Source organism: Python bivittatus, unplaced genomic scaffold (assembly GCF_059951505.1).
Source record: "Python bivittatus isolate LINGU-HERP-01145 unplaced genomic scaffold, Pbiv_v1 ctg000610_np1212, whole genome shotgun sequence".
NCBI classification, from domain to species: domain Eukaryota; kingdom Metazoa; phylum Chordata; class Lepidosauria; order Squamata; family Pythonidae; genus Python; species Python bivittatus.
The window spans coordinates 39060821-39082990 of record NW_028277088.1 but is presented as its reverse complement, the minus strand read 5'-3'; the positions used below and the strand labels follow the sequence as shown (position 1 = coordinate 39082990).

The 22170-nt window shown below is 36.6% G+C and overlaps 1 protein-coding gene across 1 annotated transcript; it reads left to right on the top strand.

Annotated features, from left to right (window-relative positions):
* The first annotated feature begins 626 nt into the window (after positions 1-626).
* On the top strand, positions 627-21798 carry AZI2 (5-azacytidine induced 2). The gene is made up of 8 exons (XM_007438049.3): positions 627-894; positions 3993-4222; positions 4505-4630; positions 5420-5519; positions 8877-9025; positions 11294-11355; positions 18485-18606; positions 19719-21798. Exons 2-8 carry the CDS (start codon positions 3998-4000, stop codon positions 20078-20080), a joined length of 1146 nt encoding a protein of 381 aa, XP_007438111.1. The 5' UTR covers positions 627-894; positions 3993-3997; the 3' UTR covers positions 20081-21798.
* The last annotated feature ends 372 nt before the right edge of the window (positions 21799-22170 follow it).

The following is a 22170-nucleotide window of genomic DNA, read 5'->3' as shown; positions in this document are numbered from 1 at the left end:
ATTTTAAACCAATACCTTATAGGCTAACAAAATAGTTGCAATCTTTCAAGTGTCCAAGTGCTTTGAAAATATTTTATAGAACTTTTAATAATGGTATAACCTCAGTATGAAATTTGGTTTTTTCCTCTTTCACCGTCAATTCAGTTGCACCTGTTTTTTAGATTAATCGATGTGATTATAGCTATTGCAGCCCTTTTTCATGTATTCATGATGGCGCTTCATCTGATTGGTTTCATTTTGATTTTTTGTTCATTGCATTGAGGATACTGTTATTACACTACTGTACAATTCATACATATGATACGAACAAATAGATCAGCGGCTATTTCAAAGCGGGAAAACGGAATCGATGGGCAGCAGCTTTTTCTCCTCTGAGGGGGAGTAAAAACGTACGATGTGAGGTAGCTCCGTACCACTCTGCCAAATCTGCCGGCACGGACGGACTACAGTTCCCTTCTCTCCTTCTTCCCCGCACTGTACACCGGGAACAGAATTGCACGAGGAGAGAATTGCCGGGGCGGGTCTCGATTCTACAGCTACCGCGAAATCAGTGATGAGACTACGAATCCCGGCATGCCTCGCTGCTGGTGGCCATTTCCCCCGCTGAGGTGGGAGGGTATTGCCGGTACACGTTACCGTCACATGATATGATGGAAGGTAGAGGAGCTTCCTGGTGAGTCTGAGGGAGGACGAAAGAGAAAGAAAGAGATCACGCGGCTGCGAGGGGCTCGTGTTCAGTTACAGCCACTCCTGGGCTGCGAGGAGAAGATGTGGAGTCTGAGCCAAAGTGGCCTCCCTTTCCTGATTCCCTCCGCAGCGGCCCTGTCGTCTTAACTGGTGCGAACGGAGACGAAAGGGGCCCGCCCACTTCTGCCGCGAGCTTGCTGGCCGCAGGTAACCTTTGATTCCGCAGCACGTTTCCTCCTGGTTGATAGCGTCCCTTCCCCGCCCCACCCATCTAGGGGCGTCCATCAAGTTCCCAGGGAAAACGTCCCTGTGCCTCCCCCTGCAGGGTCGCGTGGCCTATTTCTCACAGGCAAGATAGTGGCCCCAAGTCTCGATGGGGGAACTCAGCGCAGGCCAGTGCTTCGTTTACTTAGTAGCTGTGTTCCCACCACTAGTTATTGAATTAACCCACTGATTGGTTTTGCAGAATTTATTCAACCACAAACTGACCAAGAGGTCCATGTGTGCACAAGGTACAGCCAAGGTCAATGCAACCAACCTTGGCATTTTGTCCAAATGCCTCTGTTGGATCTTTACCTAATCTACTTAAACATATTATGTGAACTGAGTCTTGCTGTGTTTTAGCAAGTCTTGCTGAGATGTAGGTATGTGTAGGTTTGCATTTTTCCTTTATGGGGAAAACAACTGCCCGACTCTAATATGTGATTTTTCAGAAATGAGGGAATTGTTTTGTCTGGGCAATTATTCAGTTACACAAACTACTAAGGGCCAAGAACATATTCCTTTTTCCTACTTTGTTTTTGAGAATTCTGCTTTTGTAAAACTTTATTTATTTATAAATCACATTTATTCCTGCCTAGAGTTATGAGTTGAGCAGTCTATAAATGTGATTTATAAATAAACTTTCCCTAGAAACATCTCTGTGAACACCCAGAACTTTCAGTTTTGAAACAGTGTGCAGAGGTGACAAGTACCCTTGTCCTTGCATATATTTGGAACTCATGTGAATTGGATTGTTAATGAAAGAATGAAGAGAAATCAAGCAAAATGAACAAAATATTAACTGACAACATTTCATATGAAGGAAGGACACTATTCATACATGGAAGTTATCAGGGATAATCAGACCAGATAACATATCATCTTGTATTCTTTCTAAAACATGACCAATAGCAATGCACATTTCAAATGAAGGATGCAAAAAACTGTCAGTGCTATTCATGAATGGGTATGGTTAAGCTTTGCAGAATAAATTGTAGGTTGAGATAATTACTCAGTTTGGAATACAGGTAGTCCTCCTTTAGTGACTGCCTTGTTTAGTGACTGCAGTTACGACAGTGATGAAACAATAATTTTATGACCAATCCTCACATTTACAACCTTCGCAGGTCTGTAAAGCAAAGGAAAGCTGATCTTAAACACAGTTGCGCCTTCACTTAGTAACCACTTCACTTAATGACTGAGTTGCCAGTCCCAATTGTGGTTGCTAAATGAGGACTGCCTGCATTCGACAAAAAGGAATGGGCAAGATTTTCTGCCTTTTCACTTTGGGTATGAAGGAAACTAGAATAAGTGAGAATATGTGGTAAGCAAGAGTGGAACTGAAAGCTAGAGGTGTGGGATACCCAAGGCTTGATTTTAAGGAGTGGCTGCCTCACAGTAAGTATATCACCTAAATGCTTATGTTATTGAACATATGTGTTATTCTGAGATTTGTTCTTTTAATGAGTTAAGACAATTGACTCCTGCCCATCCCAAATTACTTTTTAAATATTTCAATCCAGTTTTGGTTCTTTTAAGTTCCACTGTCACTGGGAGTCACTGGGATGGTTTTCAAGTTTGTGTATTCCACATGCTCATCTATGTCTCTTCCTTTGGTTTCTGACAACAGAATTAGAAACCAAAATGGCAGCCCCTTCTCACTGAAAGCTGGAATAACTTTAAAAATAATTAATGTGTTGTATTCGTTCAAAAAGGTCTGAGGCTAGAGAGAATGGAAAAGCTTAGATTAAGGTTAGATTAGGCAATTAGAATTAGATGAACATATCCAAGATTTGGCTTACATCCTGGTACTACATAAAGATAAATTCTTAAGAAAGCATGATTAGTAGAAAGTTGTAGCAAGTTTACATCTTTCTGTAAAATTTTGAAGATGCCTGTCCTCTGCCCTCCCCAACACGGTGTCTGGCCCTCCTGTCACAGTGCAAGTTTAAATGTTTCATTATGTAGAATCCTCTTTCTAAAAAAATATATATATTTTCAAACACTTTCTTTGACTTGTATCTTCTGTCTGAAAGGACCAGTTTTAGGTACCCATAATATTCATTTTTATAAATGGTCTTCACAAAGTCTGAGTCTTCTCCAGCTGTCTCAATTAATTGGGTATTCATGAAAGAAATTAGGTTTCTGAAAGAGTTATACAGTTAATTATGTGGTCATCACCAGAAGAGCCAGTATGATGTAGTGATTAAGGTGTTGGGGTAAGACAGGCACGACTGAAATTCAAGTCTATCTGAACCATGGAAGAGCTTACTGAGTGACTCTGGGCCAGTTGCTTTCTCTTTCAGCCCACCTGTTGTGGAGAAAGGAGTGCTATGTAGGCTGCCTTGAACTGCTAGAGGAAGCAAGGATACAAATCAAATAAATAAAACAAGTTATATCAAGGAAATTTCCTTGGCTATTTCTTCTCTGAATGCTAACATTAATATATCTAAAATTTAAGACAAAAAATCATGCTAACTTGCTCAAAGGGAAAAAATGTCAGCAATTATTGTGAATCCCTACTTGAAAGCTTTGGATTAAATGTCATTATCCGATACTCCTGCTAAAGCAGACTGAACTAGCTCCTTTATTATTATTTTTTGTGATGGCACCTTGCCATGAGTCCAAGTTGTGCTGTTCCTTTCCAAATAGCCATCTTTAAGTAGAAATTTTAGGAAAAACATATTTCTGGAAAGTTGCTTAGGTCCAGTTGCATCTGTACTTTAAAAGAATGGCATGTGTGCAGAGAACAGATTTACCTCATTCCATGTGCATATTCTACCCCCTTCCAATGCTTCTCCAGAAGGTTGGGAGACCTGCCAAAGCAGATGGTAGGAAGGTGAGTAGCAGGAAGGGCAGAAGATTAAGAGGAAATCCTGTTGTTCTATGGAAGACAATTCAAATAGGATTGGATATAGCCCAGTATTTTGCCAGAATTGCAAAAATCTAATGGATACCCTATATATATCCATGTTTTAAGTACTTTAAATGTTTTAGATAGATGCTTATTGGATACTAAACAATGCTACATTTTTTTTATTTAGTTATCATGGAAGAATTAGCTGAAGATGATATTGATATCCTGAACCATGAAAAAGCAGACACTCATCAGAGACGAGATGGACAGTTTCCTATTCCAGTGTTTTCAGGAGAGGAATCTGTTGCTTCACATTTTGCCCTTGTCACTGCTTACGAAGATATAAAAAAACGTCTGAAAGAGACAGAAAGGGAAAATTCTCTCTTAAAGAAAAGAGTAAGATTGTTAGAAGAAAAGGCAAGTAATTTTTAGCGACGCAATGTATTTTTTGTTTGAAGGTTGTGGTGTCATTCAATATGATAAATGTTAATAAGTTATGATTTTTTTCAAAACTAGCTGTGTCTTAAGTAATTGGTAGAGTAATTAAGCATATGTGAGACAGTTTGGTTTCAATACTTGGAAGTCATTACCTGACACTATAAAATTCTGTGTTTAAGTTAATTCATTTGGTTTAACATTAAACACTTATTTGAAAGTATTTGAATAATGATTAAACCACATCTTGCTGTAATCTTTTAGCTTCTTGGATCCCATTTGGAAGAAGCAACAAGCTCTGTGGGTCGTGAGCAAGTTAACAAAGCTTATCAAGCCTATCGGGAGGCTTGTATTGAACGAGATAATCTGAAAAGTCAACTGGATAAAGTGGTATGTTTTGGGAGTAGTGTAAAAGAAAATAGGAATGCTGCATGAATTCAGTGTAGAAAAAATACTTTAACATAATGGAGGAATTGAGCTTTAATCACTGAAGGCATGGAATATGATCTAGCAAAAAGTAAACACTAACTTCATGTTCATTTCCATATGTGGGTTTAACATGAATGTGGATCCTTTTTTAAAATCAAAGGAACTAGACTGAGAAATACTTATGTGTGGCTTGGATCATTCCTGGATTTTTAAAGATTTTGAATTTCTGCATACACTGGGATTCATCCAACTCCATTGATATTTTTCTCTTTTTTCAATGACCCCACTTGGCTCCTAATCATTCTGGTATTAAATGCCTGAATTTGCTATTTGAAGAAATGAAAGTGAGATTCACGTAAAAGCATAGCTTGTGGAAGCTCTCCAGTGATTCAGTACAAATGACAATATATTTTTAAAAATTTAGGGGAGTGCAGAAACTTTGCAAGATGAAAAATAGATTGAACAAAAAGCTGGTGATCAATTTGGAAAGCTTGCCAGCTAGCTAAGTTCAGCTTGATGTATTACTTAATATCCACAAGATTTTTCTCCTGCCCTCTAAAAGCAGGACAATATTTTCATAGTGCATAGAGTACTCACAAACCATTTTTTAAACTGGTAGTGCTTTTGAAATAGTAAAAGCATGATAATTTGACCACATCTTTATGAAGAACCAGTTGATCTGTTAGACTCATACTTCAGCTAGAATAATGACAGACAAATTCCTGATAGTTTCTGTATTTTTCAAATTAGATGAAAGAAAACATGGAATCCATGAAAATCTTGAATGAGCAGTTGCAATCTAAAGAAGTGGAACTTTTACAGCTAAGAACAGAAATGGAAACTCAACAAGGTACACTTTGTTTATCTGAGTGTATAGCGGCATCCATGTATGGCAAACACTGTGATCCTTTTTTAAAAGTTAATATATTTAGTTTATGTAACCTGGGGAGCATTATTACGGGTGTGATGAAGTGTGGTGTAGTGTACTGATTAAGATATTGAACTAGGACTGGGGAGACCCAATTTCAAATTTCAGCAATGGAAGCTCACTGGGTGAGTATAACAGGATATAAATCTAACAAATAATAATAACCAAGTATACATCTTACAGCAATTTCATATCATGTGAGAATTTAGTGCAAGACAGTAAGTCTTTCTTTTGTCATAAAAACTTAGGAACATGCCTTTAGCTGGTCTCAGAATAACATCCTAGCTGGTATGTGTCTGTCTCATTGGAGAAAGAATTCTGTAGGCAAGAGCCAATTCCAAGTGGGCCCTTCTTGTAGAGCCACCTATACTTAAAAGAATTGGACTTATTAAGTCTTACTATACACAGGTAGAGATAAGCAGTATTCAGATACTGCATCTCCAAGCTGTTGTGTTTTAAAGATCAAAACAAGGACTTTGAGTTGAGTGCTGAAATAAACTGGGTGATTTTGCAGTTAGTAGAGTACAAACAATATGTTAATCATGAAATGTCCCAGTTCTGCAGCTTTGTAGTTATATTTTGATCTAATTGTAGTTGCTGAACTTTAAAGGCAGACTAACAATTAAATTAGGAGCAATCTAATTCAGTAATGATCTCAGTGTAGCTCACTGAATCCCAGTTCTTTCTCTCCAGATGGATTGAGGCTAGTATATCAGTCTGTGTTTCAAGCTACAGAAGCAACTTAAATCTTTTATGACAGCCATAAGATCAGTGACATCCTAATACTGCAGACTTCTTACTTGAGGTGGGGGTACAGTCTTATCGAGCATAGGATGAAACCATTATCTTGGGCAAATGAGCCACATATTACTGCAGCTTTTTTCTTGGATTGAGATTCTGTATATTGACCATGAGAACTCCATTATCACATCCCTGCATTGCTTAATGCTGCCATAACTTTACATCTATTGTGAAAATGTAGAATTAAGTGATATCCATATATAGATGATAAAACTGTGTGAAATACTTCACCCTGATACATCACATTCCAACCTTGTTGTAGACTATTCTGATGTCTGAACAGGTTGTTTTGATCTTGAAACATTTTGCACTTTTCTAATTGATGACACTTTACCCCAAACTTTTTGATAGCTTCATTCAGAACTTTCATGTTGACATCAGAAACTCAGAAGAGGGCAAAGTGATTTCAGGGAATTAAGTCACTATTTCCCCAGCACCTTCTGAACATGGCTGTCAAAATAAGAATTTAATTATCTAAACACAATACCACCCATACCCAATCTAGAGATCCTGTGCTGAAGAGTACCCTGGTTAATACTATCCAAAGTCACTAAGGGTTCTGGAAATCATTCTTTGTTGTCTTGATTAGGATAGAGTCAATGCCAAACCTTGAACCTTAAGGCTGCTTAAAATGGATGTAGCAATTCTTGTTTATACAATAGTATTTGGAATTTTATAGGAAACTTCTAGTTCAAATACTGTGCCTTAGAAGAAAAACTGACTGATGAAAAGATCTGTAGAAAAAGCTTTTCAGTAGCAATTATATATCTGCCTCTTAAAGTAGATGGGGCTACTCCCCTCTCAAGGAGGCACATATTTTTTTTCTACACATAGCTGTAAAGTCCTTATTGCTTACTGCTGATATATCAACAGACATACATATAATAGTATGCTGACAATACCCAACTTTACATCTTGACTCCTGGCTGAGTAAGTGAAGTTGTCAAAGTACCTGGAGGCTGTTCAGGTCTGGGTAGAGAGAAACAGGTTAAGATAAAATCCCAGCAAGATAGAGTGGCTTTGAGTTTGAAGGCCTATCAATTCTGTGAGATTCCATTGTTAGTGGTAGACAAGTTTGCACTCCCTGAATAATTTGGGGGTCCTCTTGGACTCATAGCCTGCTTGAGGTGCAAGTGGTAGTTGTGGCCTAGAGGACTTTTGCATAACTCCATTTAGTGCCAGTTGTTACCTTTCCTGGAAAGGGAGACATTACTGACTATCCTTCATGCCTTAGTCACTTCTTGATTGGACTATTGCAATGAATTCTACATGAGGCTGTCCTTGAACAATATTCAGAAGCTATAGCTGGTCCGCAGTGCAGCAGCACAACTAGTTATGAGTACACCTTTTGGCACCTGTGTAACACCTCTACTCTGAGAGCTGCACTGGCTGCCAGGTATTACATGGGTGCCACAAGGTGCACCCATAACTAGTTGAGCTGCTGCATTCAAGATTTTGGTCATCACCTTTAAAGCCCTATGTAGTTCAGGACCTGGGTATCTACAGGACTGCCTTCTTCCAGCAATATCTGCCTGTTTGATAAGATCTGGTATGGCAGCATCTTTATGTGTTTCATCAGTTAGAGACTGCCATCTTCATGGGCCATGGAAGCATGGCTTCTCAGTTGGTACCCCTTTCATATGGAATAGTATTCCTCCAACATTCAAATAGCTCCCTCCCTCCAGGAAATTAGTGAAAACCTGGCTGTTTCATCAAGCCATGGGGGTGGTTTGCTATAACTATCACGACTAAGGATAAACTGGTTTTCTTCTGACTATGTCTTTCAGTTTTATGCTATTATAATATATTGTTTTGTTTTACTGGTTTAATCCCAATTATCTATTGGGGAGTTGTATGCTACCAAGAGTTAGTTGGCTCATTGGAACAGCCTATAAGCACTGTAAAAAATAATTAAAATAAAATAGGTGGCCACAATTATCCAGAGGCCTCAATAACTGAAATCCATTCATTAATATTGGATGGCAGTTCTCTTAGATAATTCCACAGACTTGCTGTGTCAGTCTTTTCTTTTTATAAGTCCCAATTAAAAATTAACTGATTGAGATTATTGTTACTGAGAACACATTGATTTTTACATTGTAAAATATATGCATTTTATGTATTTACTGCCATGGTCTAAAGTAATATATTTGGTCTTTTCTGATGTTTTTGAACTGGTAATGTATAGGCAAGCTTGGAAAGAAGATTTCATGTAGTATAAATTATAAATTTATAAATTAATACCAGAGAACATATACAATTATATTTCTGTGTGAAATATTCCTTTGCTGAGGGCTTATTAATATATTCACTTGATCATTTGTAAAGACTTTATACATAACAAAATAGGATTGGATTAAAATTTGTCACTGTACTTACAAGAAATAATGATTTATGAGAAATGAGAGCTTTGACTCTCATCTTCATCATCTGTATTGGACTGTATTTTGATGGAATAAAGATCTTATTTCCTTACAGTGATGAAGAGTTTCAATTCTAACCCTTCTAACTGGGAAATAGACAAACTGAACAATGACCTGAAGGTGCACAGTTTGGAGATGGATTTGGAGAAACTGAGGGAAGAATGTAACAATCTTAGGAAGGAATTGCACACATCTGTAAGGAAGGTACTTCTGAATTATGATTTCTGTTCTGAGGAGGGTACATAAAGGGGTAAAGATAAATGTTGATATGCACAATTTCTGCCTCGAGTTTAATGGAATTAACATGGTTAGATTTTGGAAAACCACATGAATGCTCATTGAGACTTCTAATTTTTTGTTTTTCATTTGATATCATTTCCAGATAGTTTCACAAACAGGCTTTGTATCTTTAGTTCATTTTATTCCTTTAGGTAATAAGTTGGTTACAATCACTGTTATTTTGGCAGGTTTAAATAATGTACTTTAATATGTGGCATGCCACAATATATAAACAGAGAGCAAATCCCATTCCATTCTAGCACTGAAGAAGTTACCTAGCTGGGTAATGAAACGTTTGCAAGAAAACAACCAAGCTCAGAGAACCCCAAGGACTCCACAGTTCAACCCTGAGCTACACATATTCGCTTCTATTAAATAATGTACCTTAGTTTACTGTTGCTCAGATAGGTGAAATTAGACTGCATATTTTGAGAACTCCACTAGATGGTGATAAACACAAGATGCCAAGAGTAGCTTAAATTTGATAATTTTGTTAGAGATTGTTAGAGATTTGTTAGAGATAAAATATTTTGCAATCCACTGCCTAAAATTTGCTAAACTATGTAATTTAATGACACTTATTTGTGAATCCTATTGATTATAGTAGGACTAATCATTTCAAAGCCTTTATTCCAGGTGTTTCTCAGAAGATACTAATTTAAGTTTCATTTTTTAACTTGTGGGTTTTTTTTAAATTTGTCATGCTCTTCCCTTTCAATAAACTCTCAGTTCTAAAATTAGGTGTGACTTGAAAATTGTAGCATGACATACATAGAATCACAATGATTACATTAAATTAAAATTTAAATTTTAAGGATTTGCATTCTGGTATAACAAGCAGTCTTGATTGTACAATGATGTTTAAGTTGTTAGTGGAAGGAGCAAATAAGATAGATGTAGAAGTCATTCTTCTAAATATTTTAGTATTTAGAGGCAGGGCTCAACACACATTGTTTTAAAATTGATTTAAGTAACCCAGCGAATTCCAGTTACTGTAAGGATTAGAAATTAAATAATAATTTCACTAAGTCATTCTGTGGTTTGGTTTTTTTGGCTTAGCATAATATGTGATCCTATCCAATGTAACTTAGCATTATGAATCAACTAGAAAACCATGGCTTATTCAAGAAAGTATTGTTAAAAAGTCCTAGGTTAACATGAAGCATGAATTCATTCTGTCCGCCATTCTGACCTGGTATGCTTTAACACGGCCAGAAGAATACGCTCCTAGGAAACTGTACTTGCTGAGATTTGAATTAGAGAAAACGCTGTTGACTTGTGCCATGGGATAAAAAATGGAATAGAACGATTTCTTTTATTAAATATTGTTTCTGCAGGAAGAACTATTTTATAAAAACGCATAATGAATAATGTAGTCAGGCAAACATCCCTGGCCTGGATATAAAATATGAAAGCATATTTAAAATGCTATGCTTTCAGAGCATTCATTAACACTTACATAGGATAAGAAAATGTTACTCAGTCATGTCTCAAAATATTTACCAGTATTCCAGTAAAAACAATTTTTAAAAGTATATAAATATCTTTGTATCTAACTTATAAAATACTCAGGGTGTACCAGAGTGCATGAGTGTTCAAATATTTATTATTAGGGGTTACTTCCAAATCAGTAGATAACATTGCAATCTTAACTGTGATTTCCTGTTTTTTCTCCGTTAGCCAAACAATTTATCTGCCCTTCTTAATCATTAGATGCTTACAGGATATGTAATATTTAATTAATGTGACTTTATAAGCTCAGTATATCAGATAGAAGAATCAGGCATGATAAATTGATAAATTAAATCCCAATTCATGTAGACATTTAGGATGTCAAAAGCCCAGAAATCTGCTCCAGTCAGATTCTCCTCTCCATTCCACACAGAACGACTGTCTCCAACTGCCCTGTAGGAAGGATCCCCACATTATTTTTTTTTTTTTAAATTCTATTTTATTTATAGTTGTTGATGGTGTTTGTAAGACACTTTGATAGGATTTGTATTCTGAAAAGCAAGATAAAAGTAACTGCTGTATAAATAAAAAAAAGATTCAAAATATTTTATTACTGTTGCTAGTTGAACAGTCTTTGCATTTGTCTTGAAAAGGCTTAATTTTTTTTCTTTGTCCAAATGAGGCACATCTTTTCTTTCTTAAAGAAGCTAATAGGATCTCTTTGTTTTGGCTTACTTCCAGGTTGAATCCCAAGAAGAAATTTTAATAAATGGAGAATTTGTCCAGCAGCAAAATATTCATAGGTATGCTTTTTGTTTTTTTATACATTGCAACTGAGTCCCTTTGACTAACTCATTGAAGTCCAAGAAAATTGTTTTGGATAAGAATTAGTGTCATCCAAGAAGTGCATCTTACATCTACTTAGTATTTGGCTGTCTTTGCCAAACATACAGAATTGACAATTGGTCCAAAATGCAGAGCAGGCTGCATAGGACACTTTACTCTGATAATCATTTATTGGCTTTCGCTTGGTTTTCAGGTGTTGATTTTGAACTCTGTATGGGACAGAGAAACTTTAATCACTGCCTTTTCTTATATCTACCTACTCAAATAGGCCAGTTATTAGAGACCTTTTAACAAGTAACTTTTTTTCTCTTCTCTCAAAAATTTCAGTGAATGATTATGTAGAATGGGGCAGATCTTTCCTTTTGAAGGCATGTTCCACTCTGTTTTTAAAATTAGCCTTTCCCAGTGTTTGGGTTCTAATATGTTGGGCACATTCCCTTGGCTACAGTGGTTGGAGATTTTGGTAACTGTAGTCCAACACATGTAAACAGCTTGGGAAATTTTTCTACAAATGATGTGAAAAATGCTTTCTTGTTTTGTCTTAAGTTTGAGGATGTTTTTGAAGCAAAATAATTTCTAATGGCCTGACTATTGGGATTCCGTAAATTACTTGGCTCTTTATTCACTACTGCTATGTGTCCTATTTTATTGAGAATACTGGAATAGATTGATCTAGATTTCCATTTAGAATTTGACTGAACTGTTTTCTTGATTTCAGTAGATCGATTCTAAATATGACAAAATCTGAATCTAATGCAGTGCTTTTATTCTTGTGAGTGAAAAGCTGAACTAGAAGTATTTTGGAATAGATAAGTAAGCTGTGTATGTTAAATAGGTATATTATAGGATGAAAATATCATAGAATTTCCAGTTAAAGAAAAGTATATTTTGGAAAGCTATTATCAATTAACTTATCTTCCCTATCTAAGTGCTGATGGATTGAGGCCCTTGGCCCTAGGACTTCTGTATTACAATCAGTTTTTTCCTGTGGTCTACTTGCAGTAAGCCCAGATCCAGCTTTTACAGAGAGGCCCATAAAATTCAGGTCATAATTCAGATAGCAAATAGTAATGATGTCTAGCTTGAGGCATATTGAAGGAATGTTTTTACTGTAACGCTTATAGGTTTTGCTTTAGTTAGAAAGTGATTCTCAGGTGAGTAAAAAGAGATAATCACTCCTTTTGGTTTTACAGCTGAGACATACATCACTTAAAAAGAATAACTCTCAACTTTTATATGGATCTTATCACAGCTGGCAATTAAGCAATATTTTAATGTCAGTACTGCAGGTGGATGTTGGACCCTTGTTATAACGATGGCCAACAATGAATTGTGCATGACAGTGTCATCACGCATGTGTCACAACTTATGTACTTGTGTGATGACATCACTGTGCACATGTCACTTTGACATCATCAGAGTTTGCTGTTGATTCTAGTAATCATGACAGCTGAAATGGAAACAAATGGCAAATTCTGCTACAGTCTGATGAATGGCTTTTGGGGAAAGGCCTGTCTGAAGAATCTAGCTTCTTAACAGAAATGACAGGATCTTGCTTTTCTTTTCTTTTCCTGATCTAATGGAAAACTACTTAAGATGCTACTCCATATAAAAAATGCATAAAAAATATGAACACTTTCTCTCATAGCCATTTACCTCTGCTGAATTACTAAGCTATCCTACATAATATTTTAATAATGAAAATAGGGTTGGGCATGGAATTATTTTATTCCCTATTTTTGTTTCTGATGGTATCTTTTTAAAAAATGTTTTTATTGTGAGCTGCCCAGAGTTGTTGGGAGTTCGGCAACATACAAATTTAATAATAAATAAATAATCTGTGGTAGAAGCAGACCCATTAAAATTAGTGACATGTACCTTACACATGTGAGCAAAGACAAGATTGTTCATTCTATCGCTCTTTTAGCAATTATAATAGTATTTTTGTTTGCTTCTTGCTTCAAAATTATTTTTGGCAGTTGAAGTCAGAGGGGGCTCCAAAATTTGCAAAAATAATGCACTTTGATGCCAGATGCAGCCAGATACAGTTGCATTTTGTTCACCCACTGCCTTTTTCGGAATGCTGTTGGAAACTGCTTCTTGGCAGTATTTACCTTTTGGCATTAGCAGCTGCTTGAATAATATTCCTTGCAAGACTATGGATGAAACAACAACAGAAATCGGCATGGTGACTAAGTAGAGCAAACCTGTCTACTGCTAGTGTATTGCTGTTAATAAGGAAGATGTGGGGCAGTTAAGTCTATAATACTGTAGGTTGAATAGAGACCAAATAGAGATGGAATCCAGTCACTGGTCCTTTCTTCAAAGGATTATTTATGCAATTGGAAGTTAAGGCAAGAAAATGCCACAGATCTCAAAAAGGCATCAAAAAATGTAACCATTGAATTGATATTTTCAGTTCTCGCAAATGCATTTTCCTTGTTTTCCACTTGAGGGAGGAATAGGACTTGATTACAAGAAATTATTTTATTTGGGACTTGCATTAGGAAAAAAGCCAGGAAGTGGAGATGTAAAAGTATATTTGGTTTCCATTCTATTGCTGTCTCACTTTTGTTCCTTAATCTTAGCTATTTTAATTAGTTGGCCAGTGTTCTTGCTTCTCCCCCCTTCCCCCCAAAGAGGTATTTTGTTAGTGATGCTATCCATCACTATCAGAGTTTTTTTAAAAAACATCTCTTTTATATTAGCCTTTTATGCAAATTAGAATGTACAGATTTTGTATTGTAAAACCAGCTGTAATTCATATCACCTGTGAAAACAGGTCTACAGCTTTTTTCACGCCTAAAGGAACTTGTTTGAAATGTTTGTTTCAGCAAGTGCCCTTTGATTTAATGTGGATGTCAATATTCACCTGCTAATATTCTTGTAAAATCTTTGTCACTTCTCAGGATGTGAAAATGTGTGATTACTTTGAATTTTTAGCTTAACAATTTTATACACTCTTGTGTAGATGTGTTGTAACATTGTATTGGGTCAAAATAATTATTTTGATGTGATTCACAACATATGTGGCATTGCTTTTGTTATAGTAAAGGGAGCAGTTACAAACAATAAAGGCGCCTACCTTTCATACCAAGCTCCTAATACACCACTGAAGAAAGGGAAATAATAATAAAACAACTTTATAGGAAAGTGAACTCTTAAAAAAAGATAATATTCATAATTAAAGAAAATACTTACTGTGGATTCTAGCTGAACACTGCATATACCGCTTTCCCTGCCTCATCTTATAGTCTCTTTCTAGGCATATTATAGATAATGTAGGCCTAAAAGGTTGGAAGCAGGAATCACACTAAATGCAAAGAAAGACTTATTTAAGACACTACGACTAAGAAATAATTCTCCCAATTGTTTTAGCTAATATTAGAAATTTTACCTTAATGGAACCTCTGTAGAATTGATTTTTCTATCCTAATCCCTATGTGCATATGGTTTTCTCCCTTGGCATCTCTCCATTACATCATTTTTTATTATTTTAAAAATACTCTTTATTTAAAATAACGTATCTGGATACTACTTGGTTCTGTAAGCTTTCTTAGAAAATAAAAACGGTATATGAAGGTATTTAGGAGTACTCTATGTTTACCTGTTCAGAAAAGAAGACAAGCCAGGAGGTAGGTTTGCTGACAGCTAGAGCCATAGCAGGAAGCAAGATCATCAGTTTGCCTTTTGATAAATGGCTGTTTTGTGGCTGGCCATCTCTGCAGCGACAGACATTTTGTTAAAACCTAAAGTTTCCTCTTAAAATTCATCCTGCAGTCATTGACCAAAAACATTGCCTATTTGGTAAAAAATTATTTAAGTAGATCTTGAAAATTATAAAAGCTAGCAGTTCAGTGCACTGAATGCCACGCTGGTAGGAAGATTTTGTAACTGAAAATATATAGTTTCTTGCTTTTTGCCTATAAGCTGCTGGCTTAATCTATGGCTAATCCTTCACATCAACAGAATAGGGGAATATTTGCCAAATGTAGTTCCCAGTGATGGGTTGACCAGATGTTTTCTGAGATGCAGATACCCTGCAGGCGTAGTAGGAATCATTCCACATTAGAAATACAAGAATTGGTATTCCTTAATTTCTGGATAAGCTATATATTATTTCACTCTAAGTAACGTCATAGCATTTTCAGGTGTATTCCCACCCTTTAAGAGGAAATGTTCCTGTTCAGGGATTCGGTCAACCTGGAATGAGAGCCCTCGAATGTTCTTTTAGATTCATCTATGAAGACACTGGCCTTATCACAAAGATACAATCCTGCCTTACAAGAAGACCAGGAGCCGCCCAGAGTCGCTTTTTGTGTGATGGGCAGCTATATAAATTTGAGAAATAAATAAATAAATTTAAAAAAACATGAAAGCCAAGCATGTATGGTTGCATCGCGAGAAACGGGCATTTATGGAGACTGAAACATCCTTCCATATGACAATATAGAATTTAATCTCATAGTGTGCATCTACTCATGACCATTGCTGTAAACTCTAATATTCTTTTAAGCTGCCCACATTTTTCAATCCTCTTATTTTAACCAGAATAGCTATCTCACACATGCCAGGTCACAATTTGAGGAGGGATTGTGTGATAGTTAAACTAGCCAATTTTGGCTTAATTACACAATCCCTCACACCACAGTTAAAATCGTGGGTTGGTTTATAGTCTCAGACACTGACGTATTTCCATTTTACTTCCAGAAGAAGACATTGTAGTGAAAGGGAATGACTGTTCTTTGCCTCACGAATTGTTAAAAGCTCATTTTGAACAGGCTTCTAGTTATTTATTTATTCCTTTCTTGTTTAATGTTTAACTTGATAAAAAAGCTTAACAGGTGTATAGCTCAGTCCATTGTTGGATTCTTCATACATACTACTTCAGGAACCCTTAGAGCAGCTCTATAAATTAGGCTTGCAACATAGTATTACCATATACTGTAATTAGGGAAAGGCTGAAAGAAAAGTACAGTGGTACCTCGGGTCACGAACTTAATTCGTTCCGTGACTCTGGTCACGACCCGAATTGGTCACGACCCGAATCAAATTTTCCCATAAGGTTCAATGTAAATACAGTTAATCTGTTCTGACCCCTACAAATTTGGTCGCCAACCAATTTTGGTCACATCCTGAATCATATTTTCCCACAAGGTTCAATGTAATTATGGTTAATCCGTTCTGAACCATATGTATTTTTTTTAAAAAACCACAAAAATATGAAACAAAATACAGTACAGTACAGTACAGTACAGTACGAAGAGAGAGAACGCTAACCTTGCTTGAGGTGACTTCTGGCATGGAGGACAGGAAGGCGGGTGGGGAGGCAGTTATTGCTTGGAGGGAGAGTCCCCCTCCCTACAGGAAGCCACGACCACGTGTCACGGCAGAGAAAATGGCCGCGGATCCTGTTCGTCACTCGATGCGGAGTTCGTGGACAGAAGCAAAATTTTGCGAACTGTGCTGTTCGTGATCCAAATTGGTCGTGAACAGAAGCGTTCGTGACCCGAGGTACCACTGTATTTTAAGCATCCTGATGCTTAGTTGAGATGATTGTTGAATTGGAGATATGTTTGCATACTTTTGTCTAGTGGTTAAAGTGCTGAACTAGGAGCAGGGAAATCTGAGTGTTAGATCTGCTTAGGCTTGGAAGCCAGCTTGCTGACCTTGGGCCAGTCATTCCTCTCAGCCCTAGGAACAAGGCAGTGACAAATCATTTCTGGAAATGCTGTCTAGAAAACTGCATGTCCATGTAGTCACCAGAAATCAAGTCTGACTCAGACCAAAAAAAGAGGAAAGGGGCCTATACTTTAAGGGCCCTTCTCAGTACATCAGAGATTAGTGGTGTGTGGAGGGTGAGTAGCAAATTATTTTTCCTCCATAATTTTAGAACTTTAGATTGTCCAGTAAAGCAATTTTGTGGTAGCTCGGGAAGGGCAAATATGTATGTGTGCGCACGTACATACACACACTCAGGTAGTCCCCAGTTTAAAAACGAGTTCTGTTCCCAAGGTCTGTCCTTAAGTGGAAGTTGTATGTAAGCCCGAACAGTATTATTGTATATTACTGTATAAGTAGTATTGCTTAATGAACTCAAACCATTGTGTATTAACTCAAATTTTGCTACAGTAGGCTCACTTCTTAACTATGGGTTGTCCTTAAACTGGGCATTCTTAACTGGGGACTACCTGTATGTGTGTGTGTGTGTGTGTGTGTGTGTGTGTGTATATATATATATATATATATATATATATGTGTGTGTGTGTGTGTGTATGTATGTATATCTTAAAATGGGATTGTTAAGTGAGGGCCATCAATGCTGAATACAGAACTAACTAGACATACACAACTAGAATACATTAAAAAGATGCTGATAAGCACTAGGAGGTAGCCATTATTAATACAGGTAGTCCTCAGTTTACGATGGCAATTGGGACTGGAATTGCCATTGCTTAGCAATGGTAATTCTGGCAGTCCTGGTATGGTGCTAAGCAAGGACCTCATGTGACTGCAACTTCTGACTTCCTGTCAGCTTCCCCATTGACTTTGCTTGTGGGAAGCTGGTTGGAAATCATGATCGTGTGACTGCGGCTTGCTGCAGTGTTGTAATTGTAAGCTGGGTGCCGAGTGCCTGGATCATGATCACGTGACCACAGGGATACTGCAATGGCCAGAACTCTGAGGACCAATCATAAGTACCATTTGTTCAGCACCATTGTAATTTTGAATGGTTGCTGAATAAATGGTTATAACCTGAGGACTACCTGTACATTTTTCTTTGCATTCAAATGCTGCAGTTGTCCGATTTAGTCAGCTGTGCTTATTCCTCATCTCTTGCCTCATAGCACTAACTATTTTGCTGAACCAACTAGTCAAAAATATCTTTTTATATAAATTGCATCAGTCATTTGGGATATTTGAAAAAATAGGGAGTTAGACTTGGGTCTTTCAATAGCGAGGTATGCTGCCTTTCACTAATTTATTGAATCATCATCTTTTGTTATGAAATGTCCTGTAAATCATATGGCTTACCAGAAGTATCAAACTGGCTTAAATGTTTAAACTTCTAAAATGTGTTTTTAGTGAACACATTCAGCAGGTATACTGGGAATTGAAGAGGGAGATGTCTAATTTGCATCTGGTGACCGAAGTGCAAGCTGAAATGCTGAAGAAACTGAAAATGATTCCATCTACAACTAAGAAAGGCAAGTGCAGGTTTGCACAATCAAAAATCTGAAAACATGGCACAGACTCTCTTACATCATTTTGAACTGCAGCTTGTTGCTATAACTTAATTGAATTGCATCAGTTTAGACTGATACGTCTCATTTTTATAGTAATTCCAACATCCCTATTTTCTTTCTTGACTTCTTTCTCTAACTGGTCAACTTCACACATAAAGGTGTTGCTGATGGGGCTTTCTTTTTTATGCTGTTTTCTCTTCTCTTGTGGCTTCTTCCCTCAATCAGGTGTTTATTTGTACAAGGCTGAGGTGTTAAGTTTAGTTGTATTTGACCTTTTACTGCAACTATTTTAGATTTTAAAAAGCACCAGAGAACTCTTCAGTTTTCAGTTGTATCCTTCCACAAATAGTGACTTTTTAAGAATATAAAAAGAAAAATCTATGCATTTTTATTAACTTTTTACTAGTATAACTCATTAATCTTAAGCTTCACTTTATACACAATAACATTTCTACAAAGTACTTTTGATAATTAGATTCCATACTTGTATTTTAACTGGAAAATTCTTGACTGCCCAGGAAATTTCTTGCACCCTTCTGAATTCTTAAGCAGGGGTCTTTCTTCCAACAGTGAGAAGCACTTGAACAGAAATTGTCATCTGTTTCTGTGTATGGAAACCAAATCAAACATGTATGTTTGATTGACCCAGGCTGATGTGGTTATAAGGTACAGATGGAAGTTTCACTTTAAAATGAGTTTAAAGGAATGCATAAGGCCAAAACCTGTATCTTCCCTGTGTTATCTCATACACTTTCTGGGAAATTCTCCCTGAGTCAGCTTCTTTTAAGGAAGCACAGTTGGGGGGTGAGAAGAAAGGGTTAGCTCCTATTACATCTTGGTATGTTAAAGTTAAAAAAAACCATCCATGATGGTTTAGCCCATAGGGTACAGATTATATAGGAATAAATGTGAGAGCTGATCAAAGGAAGACAAGCTTTTCACAGTAGGAACAGTTGGGTCTGGTACTGGAGGAACAGGCGTCTGGTAAGCCACTGTTAATAATGTCTGAATTGTATTAAGTGTAAGTGACTTGTGTTGGGAGAAGAATTAAAAATACTTGGTTCTTTCCACAGTGCCATCCTATACCTCTGTTCAGTGTATTGAAGACCTTGAGAGGGACGCTACCAATCTCCACTTAGGAGCTTCTGGAGCAGTGTGCAACAATAGACTATTTCCAACAAGTGATGATGTTTTCAGTAATCTTGCATCTTCCTCCCCATGTACTAATGAGAAACTTAGTTCTGTATGTGACTCTCCATTTCCGGATCATAACTCCTATGGAAAAAACTCTCTGGAAGATAATTCTTGGGTATTTCCAAGCCCTCCAAAACCTAGTGAGACAGTATTTTGGGAAATGAAAAACAGAATGACTCACTTAAACTTTCCAGGAAACAACTTGGATCAGTATAACCAAAACTGCTTGCATAAGAGCTAAGAACAGTAGGAGGAACTTAAATATAGTTCTGAACAAGGTCTTATATGTGTCAGTAGAAAATAAGCAATGGGGAGGAGTAGGATGAACTTCCAGGTTGGATGTGACTCTTCTCTGTTACCTAAACTTGAAAACCAGTGAAGTCCAAAGGAATTTGTTGTGATGAATGATCTACTATACAGGAGACTGTCCTCAGTTTTCTGATTGCACATTGGCAGATTTCTAAAGTATTAAGCTGTGGAGTAAAACAAAAGTAGCACGTGGTGTGAATAATATCACCCTGAAGTATGTTATCTTCAGACATTTTTACAAGCTATGAGAATGACTTATATTTTGGACAAGTCTTCGATTTCAGCTTCTCAGGTAAATAATATATTCAACTCTGAAGCAGTCGCTGGCTTTTTATTAATGGGTGATATATGCTGAAAAAGAGCAAATGAATTGTGTAGTAATTACTTTCATTCCTTTTCTCAACTGTTCATCATCACCTTGTGGTGAAGAATATGAAATAGTAGAAAAAGGAAAAGTTCCTAAATGCTACAGTACAATATTTCATCACTTCACAAATAATATCATGTAACTTAAGTGTTCTCTGTACTGAGGATTTCCTAACAAAAATAGTGTCTGTTTTGATGTGAGATATCCAGGCACCTTAATACAAGCAAGAACTGTAATATTCCAAATAATGTAATATTTCTGTGATACCACATAGCTGATATCCTATACTAAAGAAGATGCATTTTATCCAAAATATTGCTTACATGGGTAACTGATTAACAGCATTGAAATAATTTTACATCCTGTTTTTTTAAATCCCATTTTATTATCAGTAAATCTCTGCTGAGGTACTTGAAGCAATAGAGATGCTTTTACCAGCATATGATTGGGCACATTTCCAGAGGTAGTTTTTTGTACTTGGCCTTTAAGATGCAGAGAGAGAAAAAAAGCCCTTGACAATATACCTGACAATATAATGACGGACCAGCTGCAGGTTTTGCTTAGTTCAGTGCCCAAATCTCATCTGATCATTCCTACATGTACAAATTCATGTATTCTGCCATATCCCATTTGTTTCTAAACTTGTACTTGAAACATGAATAGAGAAAAGTAAAATCTATAGTGGAAGAAATAATTGCATGTTTCTGAAAGATAAAAACTTCCCGTGTGGTTGTGTAGATGAGCAGCACAACCATATCAGTGTTACCTTCCCTTCCGTTGCATTGCATTTTGTATAATTCAGTACTGGTGCTTTCTTCCCTATCATTACTAAAGAGAATATAATCTGGGGGGGGGGGGAAGATGAAAGAATGTTTTCTCTGGTGTTAGTGAATGGCACACATAAATAATGTTCATCAGATTTTTTAAAAAAATCTTGTCCTGTTCACATATCCTAGCTTGTCTGTGATTAATGGAAATGATGTCAGATGCAGGAATTTATTCTGACCAATGAACATAACTGACTCAAGGGAGTACAATCCTCCTGAAGAGTAATAGAACAAAACCAATATGCATATAATAAATCTAAGCCACTGACTTTAGCTGATAGAACCAACTACCTGTGTAATAACAAAGCAGCAGTAGCCATTTCTCATGTGGCTGCATAGCTCTGATGTTTCTGAGGGCTGCTTTTTTTGGATTACAGATCTTGAATAAGTTACCATTGTCCAACATGCCAAGCTGCTTCATGTTTTCAACAACGTACTGAAGATATGGTCATATTTTTAAATAAATTATTTTTGTTTGAAACAATTTTATGCAAATTGGTAGAAGCCTTTTTTGTTTTGAATGCTCTGAGCTATGTGTTCACTTACCCTATCTAATTGTAATTCTAAATCTGAGCAAATTCTGATTCCATCCCAAAGGTTCCTGGGTGGAAAACATAAAATCTGGAGTAGGGTTTCATTGTTGATAATTAGAAATGTGTAAACTCTTTACAATTTAGGAACAGAATGTTCTGTTCCCCTTCCAGACCAAGACATTCTTGGGGTTGAAGGCTGCATGTTGACCTGGGCGTAGCATGCTTCATTCCCAAATCAGTGAGTCTTGACATTTTGAGTATTTCAAATTATTATTTATATATCTTAAATAATACA